Source organism: Rhinichthys klamathensis, unplaced genomic scaffold (genome assembly GCF_029890125.1).
Source record: "Rhinichthys klamathensis goyatoka isolate OS25496 unplaced genomic scaffold, OSU_Roscu_1.1 h1tg000093l_1, whole genome shotgun sequence".
NCBI lineage: Eukaryota > Metazoa > Chordata > Actinopteri > Cypriniformes > Leuciscidae > Rhinichthys > Rhinichthys klamathensis.
The window spans coordinates 194831-210529 of NW_026606632.1; the positions used below are offsets into that span (position 1 = coordinate 194831).

A 15699-nucleotide genomic window follows, 5' to 3' on the forward strand; every position below is an offset into this window, starting at 1 on the left:
CACAGCTTTCTTTACATTTACTGCTTGAATTTACATTTTCTCTTTGACATTTATCTGTTGACATTTTGTGACATCTATCTATTTTTTAGCATTTAAATGGTAAATGGACTGCATTTATATAGCACTTTCACAGACCCAATGGCCACCAAAGCGCTTTACATATTGCCTCACATTCACCCATTCACATTCACCCATTCACACACCGACGGCGGTGTCAGCCATGCAAGGCGCCATCCAGCTCATCGGGAGCAGCTGGGGTTAGGTGTCTTGCTCATGGACACCTCGACACTTGGTCAGGTGGAACCGGGGATTGAACCATCAACCTTCCGGTTTGTAGACAACCTACATGAACCACTGAGCCACTGTCGCCCCAGTCTCTTCCCTTAAAGAACCATCTCTTCCTCTTCTTCTTTGAATTTGAATTCAGGGTGGGTGTTAGGGTCGTATATATTCTTCTGTTCAACAATAGAAGTGTCCAGAGATTTTGTTATATCATAAAAGGTGTTGCAGTTTCCACAAAAATATTAAGCAGGACCAGCCCGTTCTCATCCCAAGGCGTAATATATTGACTCTTTTGACAAAGCGTCTATATCCAACGCACATGGCACCCTTTAGCGTCATATGAGACGCAGATATATGGCGCCTCCTAGTGGTCTAACCCTAACACTACCCCAGACCTAAACCTACCCAAAACCGAAGCGTGTTATATTGACGCTAAAGGGTGCCATGTGCGTTGGATATAGACGCTTTGTCAAAAGAGTCAATATATTACGCTTTGGGATGAGAATGCGTTGGCAGGACAACTGTTTTCAACATTGATAACAATAATAAATGTTTCTTGAGCATAAAATCAGCATATTAAAATGATTTCTGAAGGATCATGTGACACTGAAGACTGGAGTAATGATGCTGAAAATTCAGCTTTGCATCACAGGAATAAATTACATTTCAAAATATGTAAAACAGTTATTTTTAAATTGAAATAATATTTCACAGTATTGCTGTTTTTACTCGATCAAATAAATGCATCATTGGTGAGCAGAAGAGACTTCATTCCAAAACAGTATATAATCTGACCAATGAAGTCCAATGTCGCAACTTCAAGTAAATGAACGACTAAATTAAAGAGGCTTCAATTCATCTAATCAGAACATTTTTAAAACAACAGATTTTCGGCATTTTGCCCAGCACTAGTTCTAGTATGTTGACAGTCATCTCATGTCCGAGCCATGAAGTGTTGCTCTGTTCGCCCCTGAACAGTTATATCATATTCACAGTTCAGGGGCATCACAGTTCTTCTGATATCAACATCTTGTGGTATACATGCAGGGTGTGTAAAGCAGAACCGTGAAACCCATGAGACCAAGTAAAAGCTCAGCGCTGATGTAATGAAGGGGTTTGTGGGTTCGGTGGGCGTCCTGTGGTCAGCAGCCAGTCCAGTGTGTCTGACTGCATTGTCCTGCTCTCTGTGTGGGTCTGCAAGTGAACACAGCCTGGGACATTTCATTTCAGAAACAACCTCAAAACACGTGCATTCCTCACATTCCAGCCCGGGCTCCTGCTCTGCCCACTGGGACGCTAGAAAGGCTAGAAAGGACGCTCATCCTAGACATGGACCAGTACTTCTGTCTGGAGACTGAGGAGTCAGGAGTTATTCCATCCACTTCAGAACACGAGACTTGTTTCAGATTGCATGTTAATGACTATAAGAAAGTCTATAAGGAAGGGAATGAACTATATAAGTGCAGTTACCATCCAATGAAATTGGATAAAAGGCTTAATTTAGAGGTCTGGCCCACTTTTGCATCTCCAGTTAGCTATGATGACCCATTTACTTTAGGCTTGTTACGTAATTACGTTCCATAATTTAAGTCTTTCTGTACATAGTGACCCCAAAAAGCAAACTGCTGCACACTGTCTTCTTACTTCAGCCACACTTAAATCATGTAAGAATGTCTTTTCGTTATTTAACAAAATATTATATAGTGTCATTTATGTTAAAGAAATGTGGTAAATTGCATTGAATATTATTGCACAGTACATTTTGGATCATGTTGATAGTTAATGTGATTCTCTATATAGTTGCTCTGCTAGGACACCTGTGTGAACTTGAGGAGAACTGACTAAGTCTTAATCAGCTCCACTGATCAGGGAGTCGTGCACTGAAATGTTCGCTCCCTAAAAAGTCCCACAGTGCACTGTGAAAACCAGGGAGCATCAATGCTCACTATGTTCCCTTACCGGAAATTCACGAGCTAGGGAGCTGATTGAGACACATATATATATGCACTTAAAATCGACAATTGATTAACAGACATGAAGGAAAAGAAAATGAGGCAAAATCACATTAGTTTTGTTATAAGGTTTTAGGTGACCATCGTTTGTTTTCAGTTTGGAATTTTCTCTAATGCAGTGAAATTCATATACATGTTCTAGATTAGCATATGGAGGATGATCATCCACTGTACTCATCTCATCTCAACCACTGTATCAGTGTCTTCATTCTCTTCTTTATCTGTCTGCCTGCCCACCTGTCTAGCTGTCGGTCATTAAAACTATCTATCTGTCTGTCCACCTGTCTATCTGTCTTTCTGTTTGTCTGCCCACCTGTCTATCTATCTGTCTGTCTGACTGCCCTAATGTCTGCCGATCTGGGGTGTGTTTCCCGTACAACGGCGTAACTCGCTGCTGAACTACCATAGTACGATGCATCGTTGAAGAAATCAATTAGCTAGTCACGGCTGTTTCCCGAAACCGTATTGTCGCAAATTGGTCGTTGAACCACGTTGGTTAATGATGTCACACAGGTGGTGGTAATAACTTCTTTTAATGAAAATGTTTGAGATCGAATTAATGATAGATGGTTTGCTATAAATTATGGACATGGCATCTGAGGACTATTTAAAAAAAAAAAAAAAATCACAGTTATTTTGCTTTATTTCCAGATTTAATCATAGGTTTGTTCTTACGTACTAGAGCACGTACGCACATGCGCACTCTTCAAAAACTGTGTTTTAAATCTCTTTTCAAACTAAAAGACGTAAATGACATTTGTATGTATTCTAAATAAAAGACACAGGATGTACTGAATGTCAGCTTGCTTATTTGGCTCAAGATAAGGATTTATTGAGTCCACATGTCATGCAAACAAGAAACTGCTATCACAGGTATACAAAAAGTATCACAAAAGTATAGATGTCGTTCCAACCACACAACTTTGTGATGCTGTTTGTGAATGTTTGTTAGAACAATGGTTTCGGGAAACACCGACTCTTTGAAGTATGCTGATAACGGCAGAACTTGCGACCATATGGCTAACAATGCTTTTGGGAAACGCACTCCTGTCTGTCTGCCCTAATGTCTGCTGACCTGTCTGTCTGTCTGCCCTAATGTCTGCTGACCTGTCTGTCTGTCTGCCCTAATGTCTGCTGACCTGTCTGTCTGTCTGCCCTAATGTCTGCTGACCTGTCTGTCTGTCTGTCTTGTCTGTGTATATGTCTGTTTTTCTATATGTCTGTCTATCTATCTATATATCTGTCTGTCTGCCCTAATGTCTGCCTGTCTGTCTGCCCTAATGTCTGCTGACCTGTCTGTCTGTCTGTCTGCCCTAATGTCTGCTGACCTGTCTGTCTGTCTGCCCTAATGTCTGCTGACCTGTCTGTCTGTCTGTCTTGGCTGTGTATATGTCTGTTTTTCTATATGTCTGTCTATCTATCTATATATCTGTCTGTCTGCCCTAATGTCTGCCTGTCTGTCTGCCCTAATGTCTGCTGACCTGTCTGTCTGTCTGTCTTGGCTGTGTATATGTCTGTTTTTCTATATGTCTGTCTATCTATATATATATTTGTCTGTCTGCCCACCTGTTTGTCTGTATTTTTGTCTGTGCATCTGTCTGATTTTTAAAACTGTCTCTCTGTCTGTGTGTCTGTCTACTCTGTTTTTAATCTGTAATGTCAGTAGGGTGTTGTGATAATGCTTGTGTGTCTCATCTTTGTGCTGTTAAATCCTGGCTAATCTGAAGCCACGTTGCACACACACAAATCTCCTTATCATAAACAGGACTGTCACTGATCTTCCGTAGAGAAGAAGTTTGGCAGTGTATATTGGGTACAAGTTTTTATACAGATATCTACAATGGCTTGTTATTTGTTCAAATGCATCTTGCTGGTGTGGCATTTATGTAAATGTTATTGGCAAATGTTAATCTTTAAGCCACGTTCATCATGAACATCTGTAAGCCATATCTCTTCCTAATACACACTCAGACACATTGTCTCTCAAACACACACTTGAAATACTGAAAGTGCATGACCTCATATCAGATTAAGTGTGTGTGTGTGTGTGTGTGTGTGTGTGCGTGCGTGCGTGCGTGCGTGCGTGCGTGCGTGCGTGCGTGCGTGCGTGCGTGCGTGCGTGCGTGCGTGCGTGCGTGCGTGTGTAGGTGTCAAAAGAGCCTTGAGTATAATATTACACTCACAGAAAAGTATCTGGACATCATATCTAGTGAATGTTTAAACTGGAGGAATTTATTGTTATATTGGACCAATTTCAGAATTGAAATGAAGATGCTGACTATGATCTTCTTATCTCTCCGTTCTATTCAAAAGGAAAACCTGACAGACATGTATTTAAAGGTGGATATACAGGAATAATTTACTCAAAAATGAATGAAGGTCAAGTTACCTAATATTTTAAGTGACATTACACTTCACACACAGTCCTATCTATGATTTCTGTTTTATATCTCTTTTTCTGTATGTTTCTGCCCTATTTTTAATTAATAAATAATGAATTTAATAAATAAAAAAATAAGGAATACTCTATGCCATTCAGCCATATGCTTCATTGTATGGAAAATGCAGCATGATCACTCTGCAAAACATATTTAGTTTTACACCAAAGAAAATAAGGAAGTCAAACACGTTTGAAATGGCATGAGGGTGACTAATTAGTTTTTGGATTAAATATTTTAAAAGTATTAAAGGTTCATTCATGCAGCATCAAAACTTTCACCCTGCATGACTGATTTAACCCACTGGAACACAAAGGGCAGATCTTTCCTCTAGCTTCCATGGTCTGTTTATTTCAACTGTTCCTTTCCGTATGACTTGGCAAAAACATTTCTGTTCATTCCCTACATGTGTACTTCCTTTCAGTGTGCAGTGTAAAACGGGAAGTGCCTTAATAAGCTCAGACTTCAAGTTCAGTGACCTTACGTGACCTTGCCTAGTCAAAGCATTCAGGATCGTTGCATAATGAGAATTGCCTTTTATATTAATAGGAGGGAAAGGGACGTTTTGAAACAATAAGTATCTGTTCTCTCACTGTCCAACATTAAAAGAGTCCAACTGTGCTGCTATCTTTCTCAAAGACACAATCACACTTCAAAGTGCTACGCTCACAAGTATGAAGCGTTCTAGCAGTTACGTTCAGACTGTATTTGCACACAGCGGGAGGCTGTAAAGGAGTGTGTGGAGGTCATGAGAAAGCCACAACCCTCCAGATGGGTGTGTGGGTATTAAAGAGAGGCCCAGTGCTTTATGATATGAATGGACTGTGTGAAGGAAGATAAGAAGAGGGAGAGAATGCCACTAAATGAATGTAGAAACCTGCTTCAGAGAGCTTCAAGTCAACATTAGGAGACAAATATGTCTACACACACAGATAACACTTCAAAATCGGTTGAGATATCCAGATATCCCCCCATGAACCATGAGACGAGGCCTTGCTTAAAAGCAGTGATGTCCCACGTGACAGTAATCCATTTATTTTGCATCTTTGTGCTTTTTCTTTCCATCTTTCTCATAAAAACATGGAGCAGGGACCGCCGCCCCAATACAAAATGTGTCAAACAGATCTACATATTATTATAGCCTTCAACATTAATAGAAACCAACCACATTATGATAGTTATATTATGTTAAGACCGTAAATTAGAACTATGCACGTTATTGTTGTTGCAGATGCATCATTGTCTGTATATTACTTTTCATTGTTAAAATTTTGATTTATGCAAGCATTAATTGGTAGACCCCATAGGAGTCGTGGACCCCTGGTTGAAGACCCTTGATTTTAAATGTTTAAATCTATCAGTCAACAAACTTTGCATTGTCATTCAGTTTGTGACTTGTTTCCTGGCAGCTCGGCATGAGAATCAACATTCATTTTTCTAGCATAATACATTGTTTCCTGCGATTGTGATTCCAGAGTAAATGTTTATGGCACATTAAAATGTCTGTATATAACTCACTTGCTTTGCAGTGCAAAAATGACCCTAGATAGGTAAATCTGTCTTGGATTTCATTTACCTCATAACCCTTTGACTGATTGTGTCCCAAATGCCATTTCATTTCCACTTAGTAATTAAGATGAAGATCAAATGGGTGAATGTTCAAATACTATTGAAAGTGCTTTCTTTTTCAGATCACCATTCAGAGAGACAGTGGCCTAGATGTCAGCTCCCCCAAACATGGCAAGATTGACCCCAAAAACGCCCCTCATGTAGGGGGGAACCAGTGGGCTGGAGGCACAGGTACAGTCACATCCCATCAAAGGTGAAACACAAAACTTGTCCAGTCATATTTATAAACCCTACAACAAAACCTGTCCCTATAACGTATAATTAATTACATATAATCACAGCTGTAATTACATGCAGGTATTTTTAAATACAAGTACAATGTAAAAACTTGTATGTGCAGCATAAGTGCATTGTATCAAATGTTTAATTTAAATGTTAGTATATAGTAGTTAAATACTTTATTTTGACCAATTTATAAGAAAGAAATTCATTGTAACATTTTCATAGTGCAATAAAATCTCATTACTGCAATGCGATTAAAATTATACATTGCTTGCATGTTTTCACATTTATTTATATAGTGGTTTATACAGTAAAAAACCAGATTGTTTCGAAGCAATTCACAGTAATGAAAAAGGAATATTAATAGTAATAAATCAGGAAAATAACTGTTGAAGTTGTAAAATTCATCAGTTATGAAACAAATTCTTTTTAAGCTATAAACAGGCTCCGCAAAAGCTAATAGTGTCATTATTCAGCTCAGTTTAGTTCAATAACTGTCAATGTTGCTGTTCATCAATAATGAAACTAGTTCAATTTGGCTAAGCTGCTGTAAAGAAGATAGTTGTGTCATTATTCAGCTCAAGTCAGTGCAATGTTAATTCAATTCAGCTCAAAAACTGTGCCATTATCCAGCTCAAATGAGTTCATATTGTCACATTTTCACTAATATTACTAAAACATATTTTAAACCGCAACTGAGCACTCCAAAGGCGAAAGTGGCAAGGAAAGAAAACTCCATATTTATACATCAGGTAAAGATTTGCTGTACTGCATTTCACTTATGCATATTCAAAATTCGATTTACTGTTATACTGTAGAATTTAACTTTACCATAATAAATACAATCTAATGAGAATCACCATTTACCTAAAAAATCATAATAAATAGGGCCTAATGACTATGTTTTATTTTTCATGTTTTCTTGAAATGCGCCCATAAATCCATCTCTAACTTTAAAGCAAGCTCTCTAAATAAAAGTTTGAGAGGAGATGGACTTCGTTTAAATGAACCTTTATTTTTTAAATATCCAGTTATTATGCAAGGCTTATCAATCACCTACGTGGTAACTCAACAAATTGCCTGTATGTTGGTGTAGGTGGCAGAGATACAGCAGGTCTCGGAGGGAAGGGAGGACCCTACCGTCTGGACGCCGGACACAAAGTTCACCAGATCTCTCAGGCAGAGAAAGACGCTGTGCCAGACGAGGTGAAGAGAGCAGCACGCGAGATGGGGGAGAAGGCTTTTAAGCAGAGGTACACCCATCTGTCTCTCTCATTCATCACTCACTCAGTTCAAACACAGATTTCTCCAAAAAGCCTACACTTGACCCTGCGTGACCTTTACCCTCTGGCCTGAGTGCCTGTTAATCTCTCTAGATATTTTGCAGTGCTGTCTCAATGAAAGCAAGTATGTGTGTGAGGCTTCGTTTTATAAGCTACTGAGCTGCCTATGTATGCATTGCATATATCCTTTAACAAAATAACAATCCCATAATGCACTGCATTGAGGTCAGTAAAAAGAAAAAGTTCACACAAGGCAGGGTTATTATACTAAAACCATAAAAAAAAACATGTTACTTTACGTTAAACAAAAACAAAACGTAAGGTAACATTTTCAATTAGTTTAACTTGATGTATTAAATGCTACAACTAAAACTGAGATTTAAAAAAATGATAAAAAAATATATATATAGACATATATATAGACTTTTTTTTACTAAGAAAAAGAACAAATATTAAAAAAATACTTAACCATTAAAATTAAACCGGATATATATAAAAAAAACTATAAAACTACACTAGTATCTCATTTATGCTAAAATAACACTGATCCAAAATGGCAAACGAAGCAAGATGTCAATTATAAATATCCTTGTATTTAAAGTAAACATTAATTTCCGTTCATAACCCATTTTAATTTCATCACATGATGTATTTCTGTAAACATTGAGTGTAACAAAAAAGTCTGTCGACTTTATGCATTAAAGTGGCGTTAAATGCCAGAAAAGAGCCTGACTAAATGTGAGCTTGCTAAAACAATAGTTTTTGGCTTAAGATGGTTATCATGGTCCAATAAAGTCAAGTCAAGTCATCTTCATTTATATAGCGCTTAGGGAATTAAAGTAACAGAGATTGTTTTGGCTTTATAGCAGCTCTAGAATAAAGTTATTGTCCATCTAAAGTTTTGATTGATTCACTTCCGTCGCAACGATCATTAGTTATTAACTAACACGACACCGTTCTAACAGAAAACCCTTAATGTGATTCGGCCGCTCATTTGCACAAAACAGTACCTGGTGGCTCAAGAACCCAAACCATGAAATAGGTTCCAAGGTACAAGCCTTTGAAAAATGTATTTATCGCTTCCACGTAGCCATGTGAATCGGAATTATCCCGACAACGTTTTATCTGTACAGAGGTAAAGGGAAGGGAAGGAGGCCTTCACAGCGAAGAGACTAATTGACACTGACAATTGAGGACTGCGTTGTGGCCGTGTCCAGGCGCAGGTCCTTCATGCAGATCTGGATACGGCCTGGATCCGGCGGACTGCGGTAAACCTCGGGATAAACAGAGAGACTAATATTAGTGTAGACGCCATCCTTCTTATGATGTAATAAGTACATCAGGATTTATGGGAAGTGTTCCTGGTTTCCGGCTGATCTATGCAGCCTAACATTGAACTATAGAAGTCTATAATGTGTTATGTGTATGCTAGGTCAAAGAGATATGTTTTTAGTCTAGCTTTGAACTAACAGAGTGTGTCCGCTTGTATCAAAATGCAGCACTAAGATCGAGTAACACTAATAGAGAGATACAACCACGATCGGATAAGAGCAAATCATTTGTGACTCTGATGAGAGCTGTCTCAGTACTATAGTGCGGTCTAAATCCTGACTGAAAATCCTCGCAGATAGCATTTCTTTCTAAAAAGGAACATAGTTGTGAGGATAAACACATGGCCTGTGTGATGAAAGAAGAAAACGGAAGTCTTTTCAAAGGAAGAGCAAGTTATTAAGACTGAAGAAAACAAAGACAAGACATTTTTTCGTCTTTTCAAGACAAGTGTTTTTTCGCCTGTCTGCCTATGTAGAATGATGCAAATCAGTCAGTTATGCTATGTGGGGTGTAGAGAGTACTACGCTTTGGAACGGACAAGAAATACTAAAATGAGTGACTCATAAAAACCAGGACGTTCTAGATCACAGAATAGACACTATAGAGGTCTTCAAAGGGCCCAGTTATCTCAGATATGCACCCTGTGAATGCTGCGATTCATTAAGCTGTGTGTGCACGCACATGAAGCAAGTACAAGTGTTTCTCCATCAAGGAGGCCTCTGTTTGGGCCAATGGACTGCACAAAGCTCTTTTGCTCTTTTTTAAAGCTTAATAGATCTTAAAGGGGACATTTCACAGGATTTTTCTTGTTCTTTTAAAATTAAATGGCTTTACTAGAGTTACTCTGGTGTTGTGGTTGTCAGCTGTTTAGGCCACAGGACCCACATATTCCCATGGCCTTTCTTTCATGCATATCTTTCAAAGTCTTGCATCAGATAAACATTTAGAATTAAGTTTTTTGTTGTTATTGTTGTGTCTTTGACTACACACACTCTGCGACCCACTCAAAACGGGTCATGACCCACCAGTTTACTGCCAGACCACTCCAACACTGCTCTTATGTTCATAATGTCCACTTAATGTCCATTTATGGCGACTAAGCTGCAAGAAACATCACAACCATGAGCTCATTAACATAACCCTTGTTTGCGAATGCAAATTGTAAAATGTTCATTATTCTGAAAAAGGTACAGTATATGTTTGTGCGCCAAAATGATGTCATGAAGGAGCTGTCTTTTGTTTGTTGAGGGCATATTACAAAATACCAACACAGGGAAAACATGAATTGATTAGATTATAGCAATTAAAGCAATATTAATGATTTTCAAAATATATGCTCTTCTAAAATACTATGATAATATAAAATTTGTCGTCTTTACTTTCTTCTGTAACACTGGCCACATATACACTGTAAAGTTTCAGGAGTGACAACCGCATTTAAATGCAGGAGTGAGTCCCTTAGATTATCGTTCCATGTGTGTAAGGAACACACATCACTCCCGGAATTGGTTTGATTGACACTGCTACTTTCTGGCGTCTCGCGTGTTTGGTATCCGCTATTCTGACCAAAGTAATATTAAAGTGACAAAAGACTCGTTGTGTTCAGCAATTTTAACTAAAATTGACGTTTTTTATAGTGCCTCAGAGATGTATCTATCATCATATATCTTTCGTTGTACAGTACGTCATAACAACTAGTTGTTCTGTTCGGTTCCGTACACACTTCATAGAATTTTAGAATTTGGTTTTCACTCCCGTAAATTACTGAACTCTGTGTACAGAATAGGATTAAACACTAAAAGGTGAATTGACAACAGAATTTAGCTGCAGTCAAGTCACATTTATTTATATAGCGCTTTTTACAATACAGATTGTTTCAAAGCAGCTTTACAGAGATAACAGGAAAATAATGCAACAAAGTTTGTTTCCGGAAGAAAATAGTGTGTTTGTGGCCACTGTAGCTGTTGCTCTCTTGAATTCTTTTACTCACAGATGGGTTTTTTCCCCCTTTGTGTTTCAAATTGTCGTATCTACATGCTGTCTGTCACGTTCACAATATTTTATTCTCAGTTGTCAGGAGTTTCCACAGGAAGTGGGACTTTATCTACCTTTTTTGCAAGTGTATGTGACACTCCGACAACCACCATCAAATCTTTCGATTTTGATGTTTTCGGTTTTCGATTCTATGATGCAGGAAAAGCTGAATTAGTCATTAATATACCTCTAGTAGAGCTGTAACCCTTCATACAGTTGTTTCAGCATCTATTTAAAATCCCACCGATGTCAAGTCAAGTCATCTTCATTTATATAGCGCTTTTAACAATGTAGATTGTTCCAAAGCTGCTTTACAGTGATAATAGGAAATTAAAGTAACAGAGATTGTTTTGGCTTCATGACAGCTCTAGAATAAAGTTATTTTCCAGCTAAAGTTAGAATTAATTGATTCACTTCCATCGCAACGATCATTAGTTATTAACTTAAGGGCCGCTGACACGACACCGTTTTAACAGAAAACTCTTAAGTTCTCTCTATGCAAACTTTAAAAACGCGAACCTATGAGAACGCTGATGGCGTGCATGATGTGTTTTTAGTCTAGCTTTGAACTGACAGAGTGTGTCTGCTTCCCGGACAATGTTTGGAAGACTCTTCCAAAGTTTTGGTGCTAAATAGGAAAAGGATCTACCGCCAGCAGTCGATTTTGATATTCTAGGTATTTTCAACTGGCCGGAATTTTGAGATCGCAATAGACGTGAAGGACTATAATGCGTTAAGAGCTCGCTCAAGTACTGGGGAGCTAAACCATTTAGTGCTTTCTAAGTAATTAGCAATATTTTTTAAATTTATACGATGTTTAATAGGGAGCCAATGCAGTGTTGACAGAACCGGGCTAATATGGTCATACTTCCGGGTTCTGGTAAGAACTCGAACTGCTGCGTTTTGGACCAGCTATAATTTGTTTATTAAGCGTGCAGGGCAACCTCCCAGTAGAGCATTACAATAATCTAGCCTTGAGGTCATAAACGCATGAACTAATTGTTCCGCATTCGTCAATGAGAGCATATGACGTAATTTAGATATATTTTTAAGATGGAAAAATGCAGTTTTACAGATACTAATTCACATGATTTTCAAATGAAAGATTGGTATCAAAGAGCACACCCAGGTTCCTAACCGACGACGAAGACTTGACAGAGCAGCCATCAAGTGTTAGACAGTATTCTAGGTTATTACATGAGGAAGTTTTTTGTCCAATAATTAGAATCTCTGTTTTTTCAGAATTAAGTTGTAGGAAATTACTAGTCATCCTGTTTTTTATATTAGCTATGCATTACGTTAATTTTGTGAATTGGTAAGTTTCTTCAGGGTGTGAAAAAATATACAGCTGAGTATCATCGGCATAACAGTGAAAACTAATGCCATGTTCCCTAATGATATCTCCTAAGGGTAGCATGTACAGAGTGAACAGCAACGGTCCTAGTACTAAGCCTTGTGGTACGCCATACTGAACTTTTGATTGATATGACATCTCTTCGTTTACTGCTACAAACTGATAACAGTCAGATAAGTATGATTTTAACCATGCTAATGCAATTCCACTAATGCCAACATAATTTTCGAGTCTATTTAAAAGAATGTTGTGGTCAATAGTATCAAATGCAGCACTAAGATCGAGTAACACCAATAGCGAGATACAACCACGATCGGATGATAAGAGCAAATCATTTGTGACTGATGAGAGCTGTCTCAGTGATGGTACGGTCTAAATCCGAACTGAAAATCCTCGCAGATATCATTTGTGATGAAACACAACAATTTTTTAATTAATTAAACATTTGGTCAGTTATTGATTTAAAATGTTATTATTTGAATAAATTATAATTTAGGGAAAGCTGTAGCTTTGAATATTAAAGATTTTTAAATGCTTTTGAAAGGGGTCTCTTATGTTCACGAATGCTTCAATTATTTGACTTGCTTCTATGACTTGCTGCACTTGCTTCTATATATTCTCTGCACTTTTTCACTCTCATGTGCTCCTTCCCACTGCTGTTGCATGGCCACGCTGGCCACCTCACTCTCCGGTCTGTGGACAGGTTTGGAATTCAGGAGAAAATAGCAGCAGTCTGTCCTCCCTCCAATAACACTGCGCAAAGAATGTGAGCTTCATAGGCCAGACAGGAAACCCACAGTGTGTGTGTGTGTGTGTGTGTGTGTGAGAGAGGAGCTAAGCAGGAAGAAGGACAGCGATAATACCACGAGCAAGAAGAGAGCACTCCTTACATGTTACATTTATCTTTTGTAGCACAGGAAGAATTTAGCAGCACTTTTGTGGCTTTTCCAGATATTTTTGGTCCAGGTGGTGATGGAGAGGTGAGGGATCGTTTCTTTTGAAAAGAATCACGGTGTCACAGTATTTTGAGATCACAGTGTCTGGTCTGATCTCACGTCTGATAGTGAGCGCACCTGAGGTCTGTGGGCCGCTACGGTCTAGACACACTTCACACTCTGTTTCCCCCTCATGACATCAAACACCTCTCACACGCACATGCACACACACTCATGCAGGCCCGTCCTGGACCTGAGCTGAAGAGTAGGATTAACTGTAGAATCTGTTTAGGGATTATTGGCTTCACACCACCTGTGTGACAGAAACAGCTCTGCTGAGGCCTGTCCATCAAGTGACTTGGGGAACCTCACAGATCCTGTCAAGAACATGGTGCAGGTCATATTTCAACAAATATATACTGTATAAATATGACACAGCAACACTAGCTTAACCAATGCCATCAGTTTTGCCAAGTTCTGACTGGGGGATTGTTCAGGAAACAATATAATATAATATAATATTAATTAAAAAAAATTATATTAAATTTGCAGTTCTGTTAGGATTGTTAGACAAATGAACAACAAATGTTAGGATTTCTGCATTTTTATAACAATTAAGTACAACCCCTCCTAATTATCATTATTTTATTGCAAAAAGGTCATTAAAAAAACAAAAATGTATATACAATTATTATACAACTGCTAAACTTACATTATATTTTATTAAAATTGAATTATGCATCATAATTGTAGAGTGGTGCATGGATGACATTTTTTTAGGCCAAAATCTGGAAACGAGTTAGCATTTTAGCACTTCTGGTTCCATCACCCTGAAGTCAATACATTTTTTCAATATTTTCACATTTTATTCTACAATATAAAATACATCAGTAATACCCTCTTGTGATTTTTTTTAAAGATTTTACTTATCTTGTAAAAGGTGGTTACTAACAAGTGGTTAAATGGGACTGTAGAGGTTGTCGAGGACATTAAACGTCATCAGCCGAACAGATAAACTCATCTACTCATCTACGCTTTCACAGCCTCCTTCTGTTTATAACCGCGCTCTTGCAAACTTTTATAACTTTCAGATAAAATGTTTTTAAACAAAGACTGAAGGAGTTGTCAGAAACTTAGTGATGGTGACGTTGAAGTCATGTGACCGTGTTCGTTTACATCCTACGTTTAGCTTTTGACTTCTGCTGATTGTATTTATGCTTCAAAATTCATGAAAGTTGAGTATCATGATGAACAAAACGTGTATGAATCATGCTTTTGTTAGTCACAGACCTTGCAATAATCCAAAAGCCAATGGAAAAATCCTATTGGATATTTGTCGAGGGAACCATGGTGATGCTAACTTCCAGGTTGGCCTACAAAAATACATCACTACTGCAGTACTCTATTGCTTTTCATTTATACAGATTTAAAAAAAAAACTAAAGTATTACAGTATTTTTCCAACAATCGACTGAAAATTACCATTAAGAATAATGGGAATTACCACAAAAAAAAAAAAACCTTTAAAGTAAAATCACCAGGCGCATTATAGTAATGAGAAATCAGAAAGGAAACATGCTTTATTGTCCTAAAAAATCTCAGAATGCCAAAAATCTTAAGGGTTCTTATAATATAAGCCAGTGTTTTCAACCAGAGGGACAAGGCCAACTAAGGGGACTCAGACATCTTCCAATGGGGGCCACAGGATGACTTAAAAGTAGTTAAATTAGTAAATTATTATAAAAAATAATTTGATGCAAAAAATAAAATGCAAAAAAAACCACATTTTAATAATATTTCCTTTTATTTTTCCTCAATAACAAGCAGTTTTTACATTAATATTGGTATTATCTTAACCTATATGGGGTAATCCTTCAAAGATTGTGATGGACATTTGGAGGCTTTCAGGTCGAAAAGACCTTAAAGCCTTTTCTTTTCTTTTTCTTTTTTTTTGGTGTGTGTGTGTGAAACGTGAGCTGGACATGTTTTGGTGACATTGACGCAGCAATCACCGTGGGTGACTCTTGCCCTGTCAGAGCTCCAGCCTGCATCCCTCTTACACCCACACTGTTGAGGCTGGCTGGGCTTTGTGCACCTGGGTGTTGCATGTGTGTGGGTGCTGGTCATGGAGCTGTAGGGACTTGCCCCAAGAGAAATGTTTATCCTACACCTCCTACTC

General features: G+C 38.0%; 1 protein-coding gene across 1 annotated transcript in view; it reads left to right on the plus strand.

Annotated features, from left to right (window-relative positions):
• vwa8 (von Willebrand factor A domain containing 8) overlaps positions 1 to 15699 on the plus strand; it is a 120221-nt gene that overhangs the window by 88454 nt on the left and 16068 nt on the right. Inside the window, exons 38-39 of the mRNA XM_056252183.1 lie at positions 6424 to 6532; positions 7680 to 7836. Coding sequence (XP_056108158.1) covers positions 6424 to 6532; positions 7680 to 7836 — 266 coding nt within the window. The remainder of the gene's footprint in view (positions 1 to 6423; positions 6533 to 7679; positions 7837 to 15699) is intronic.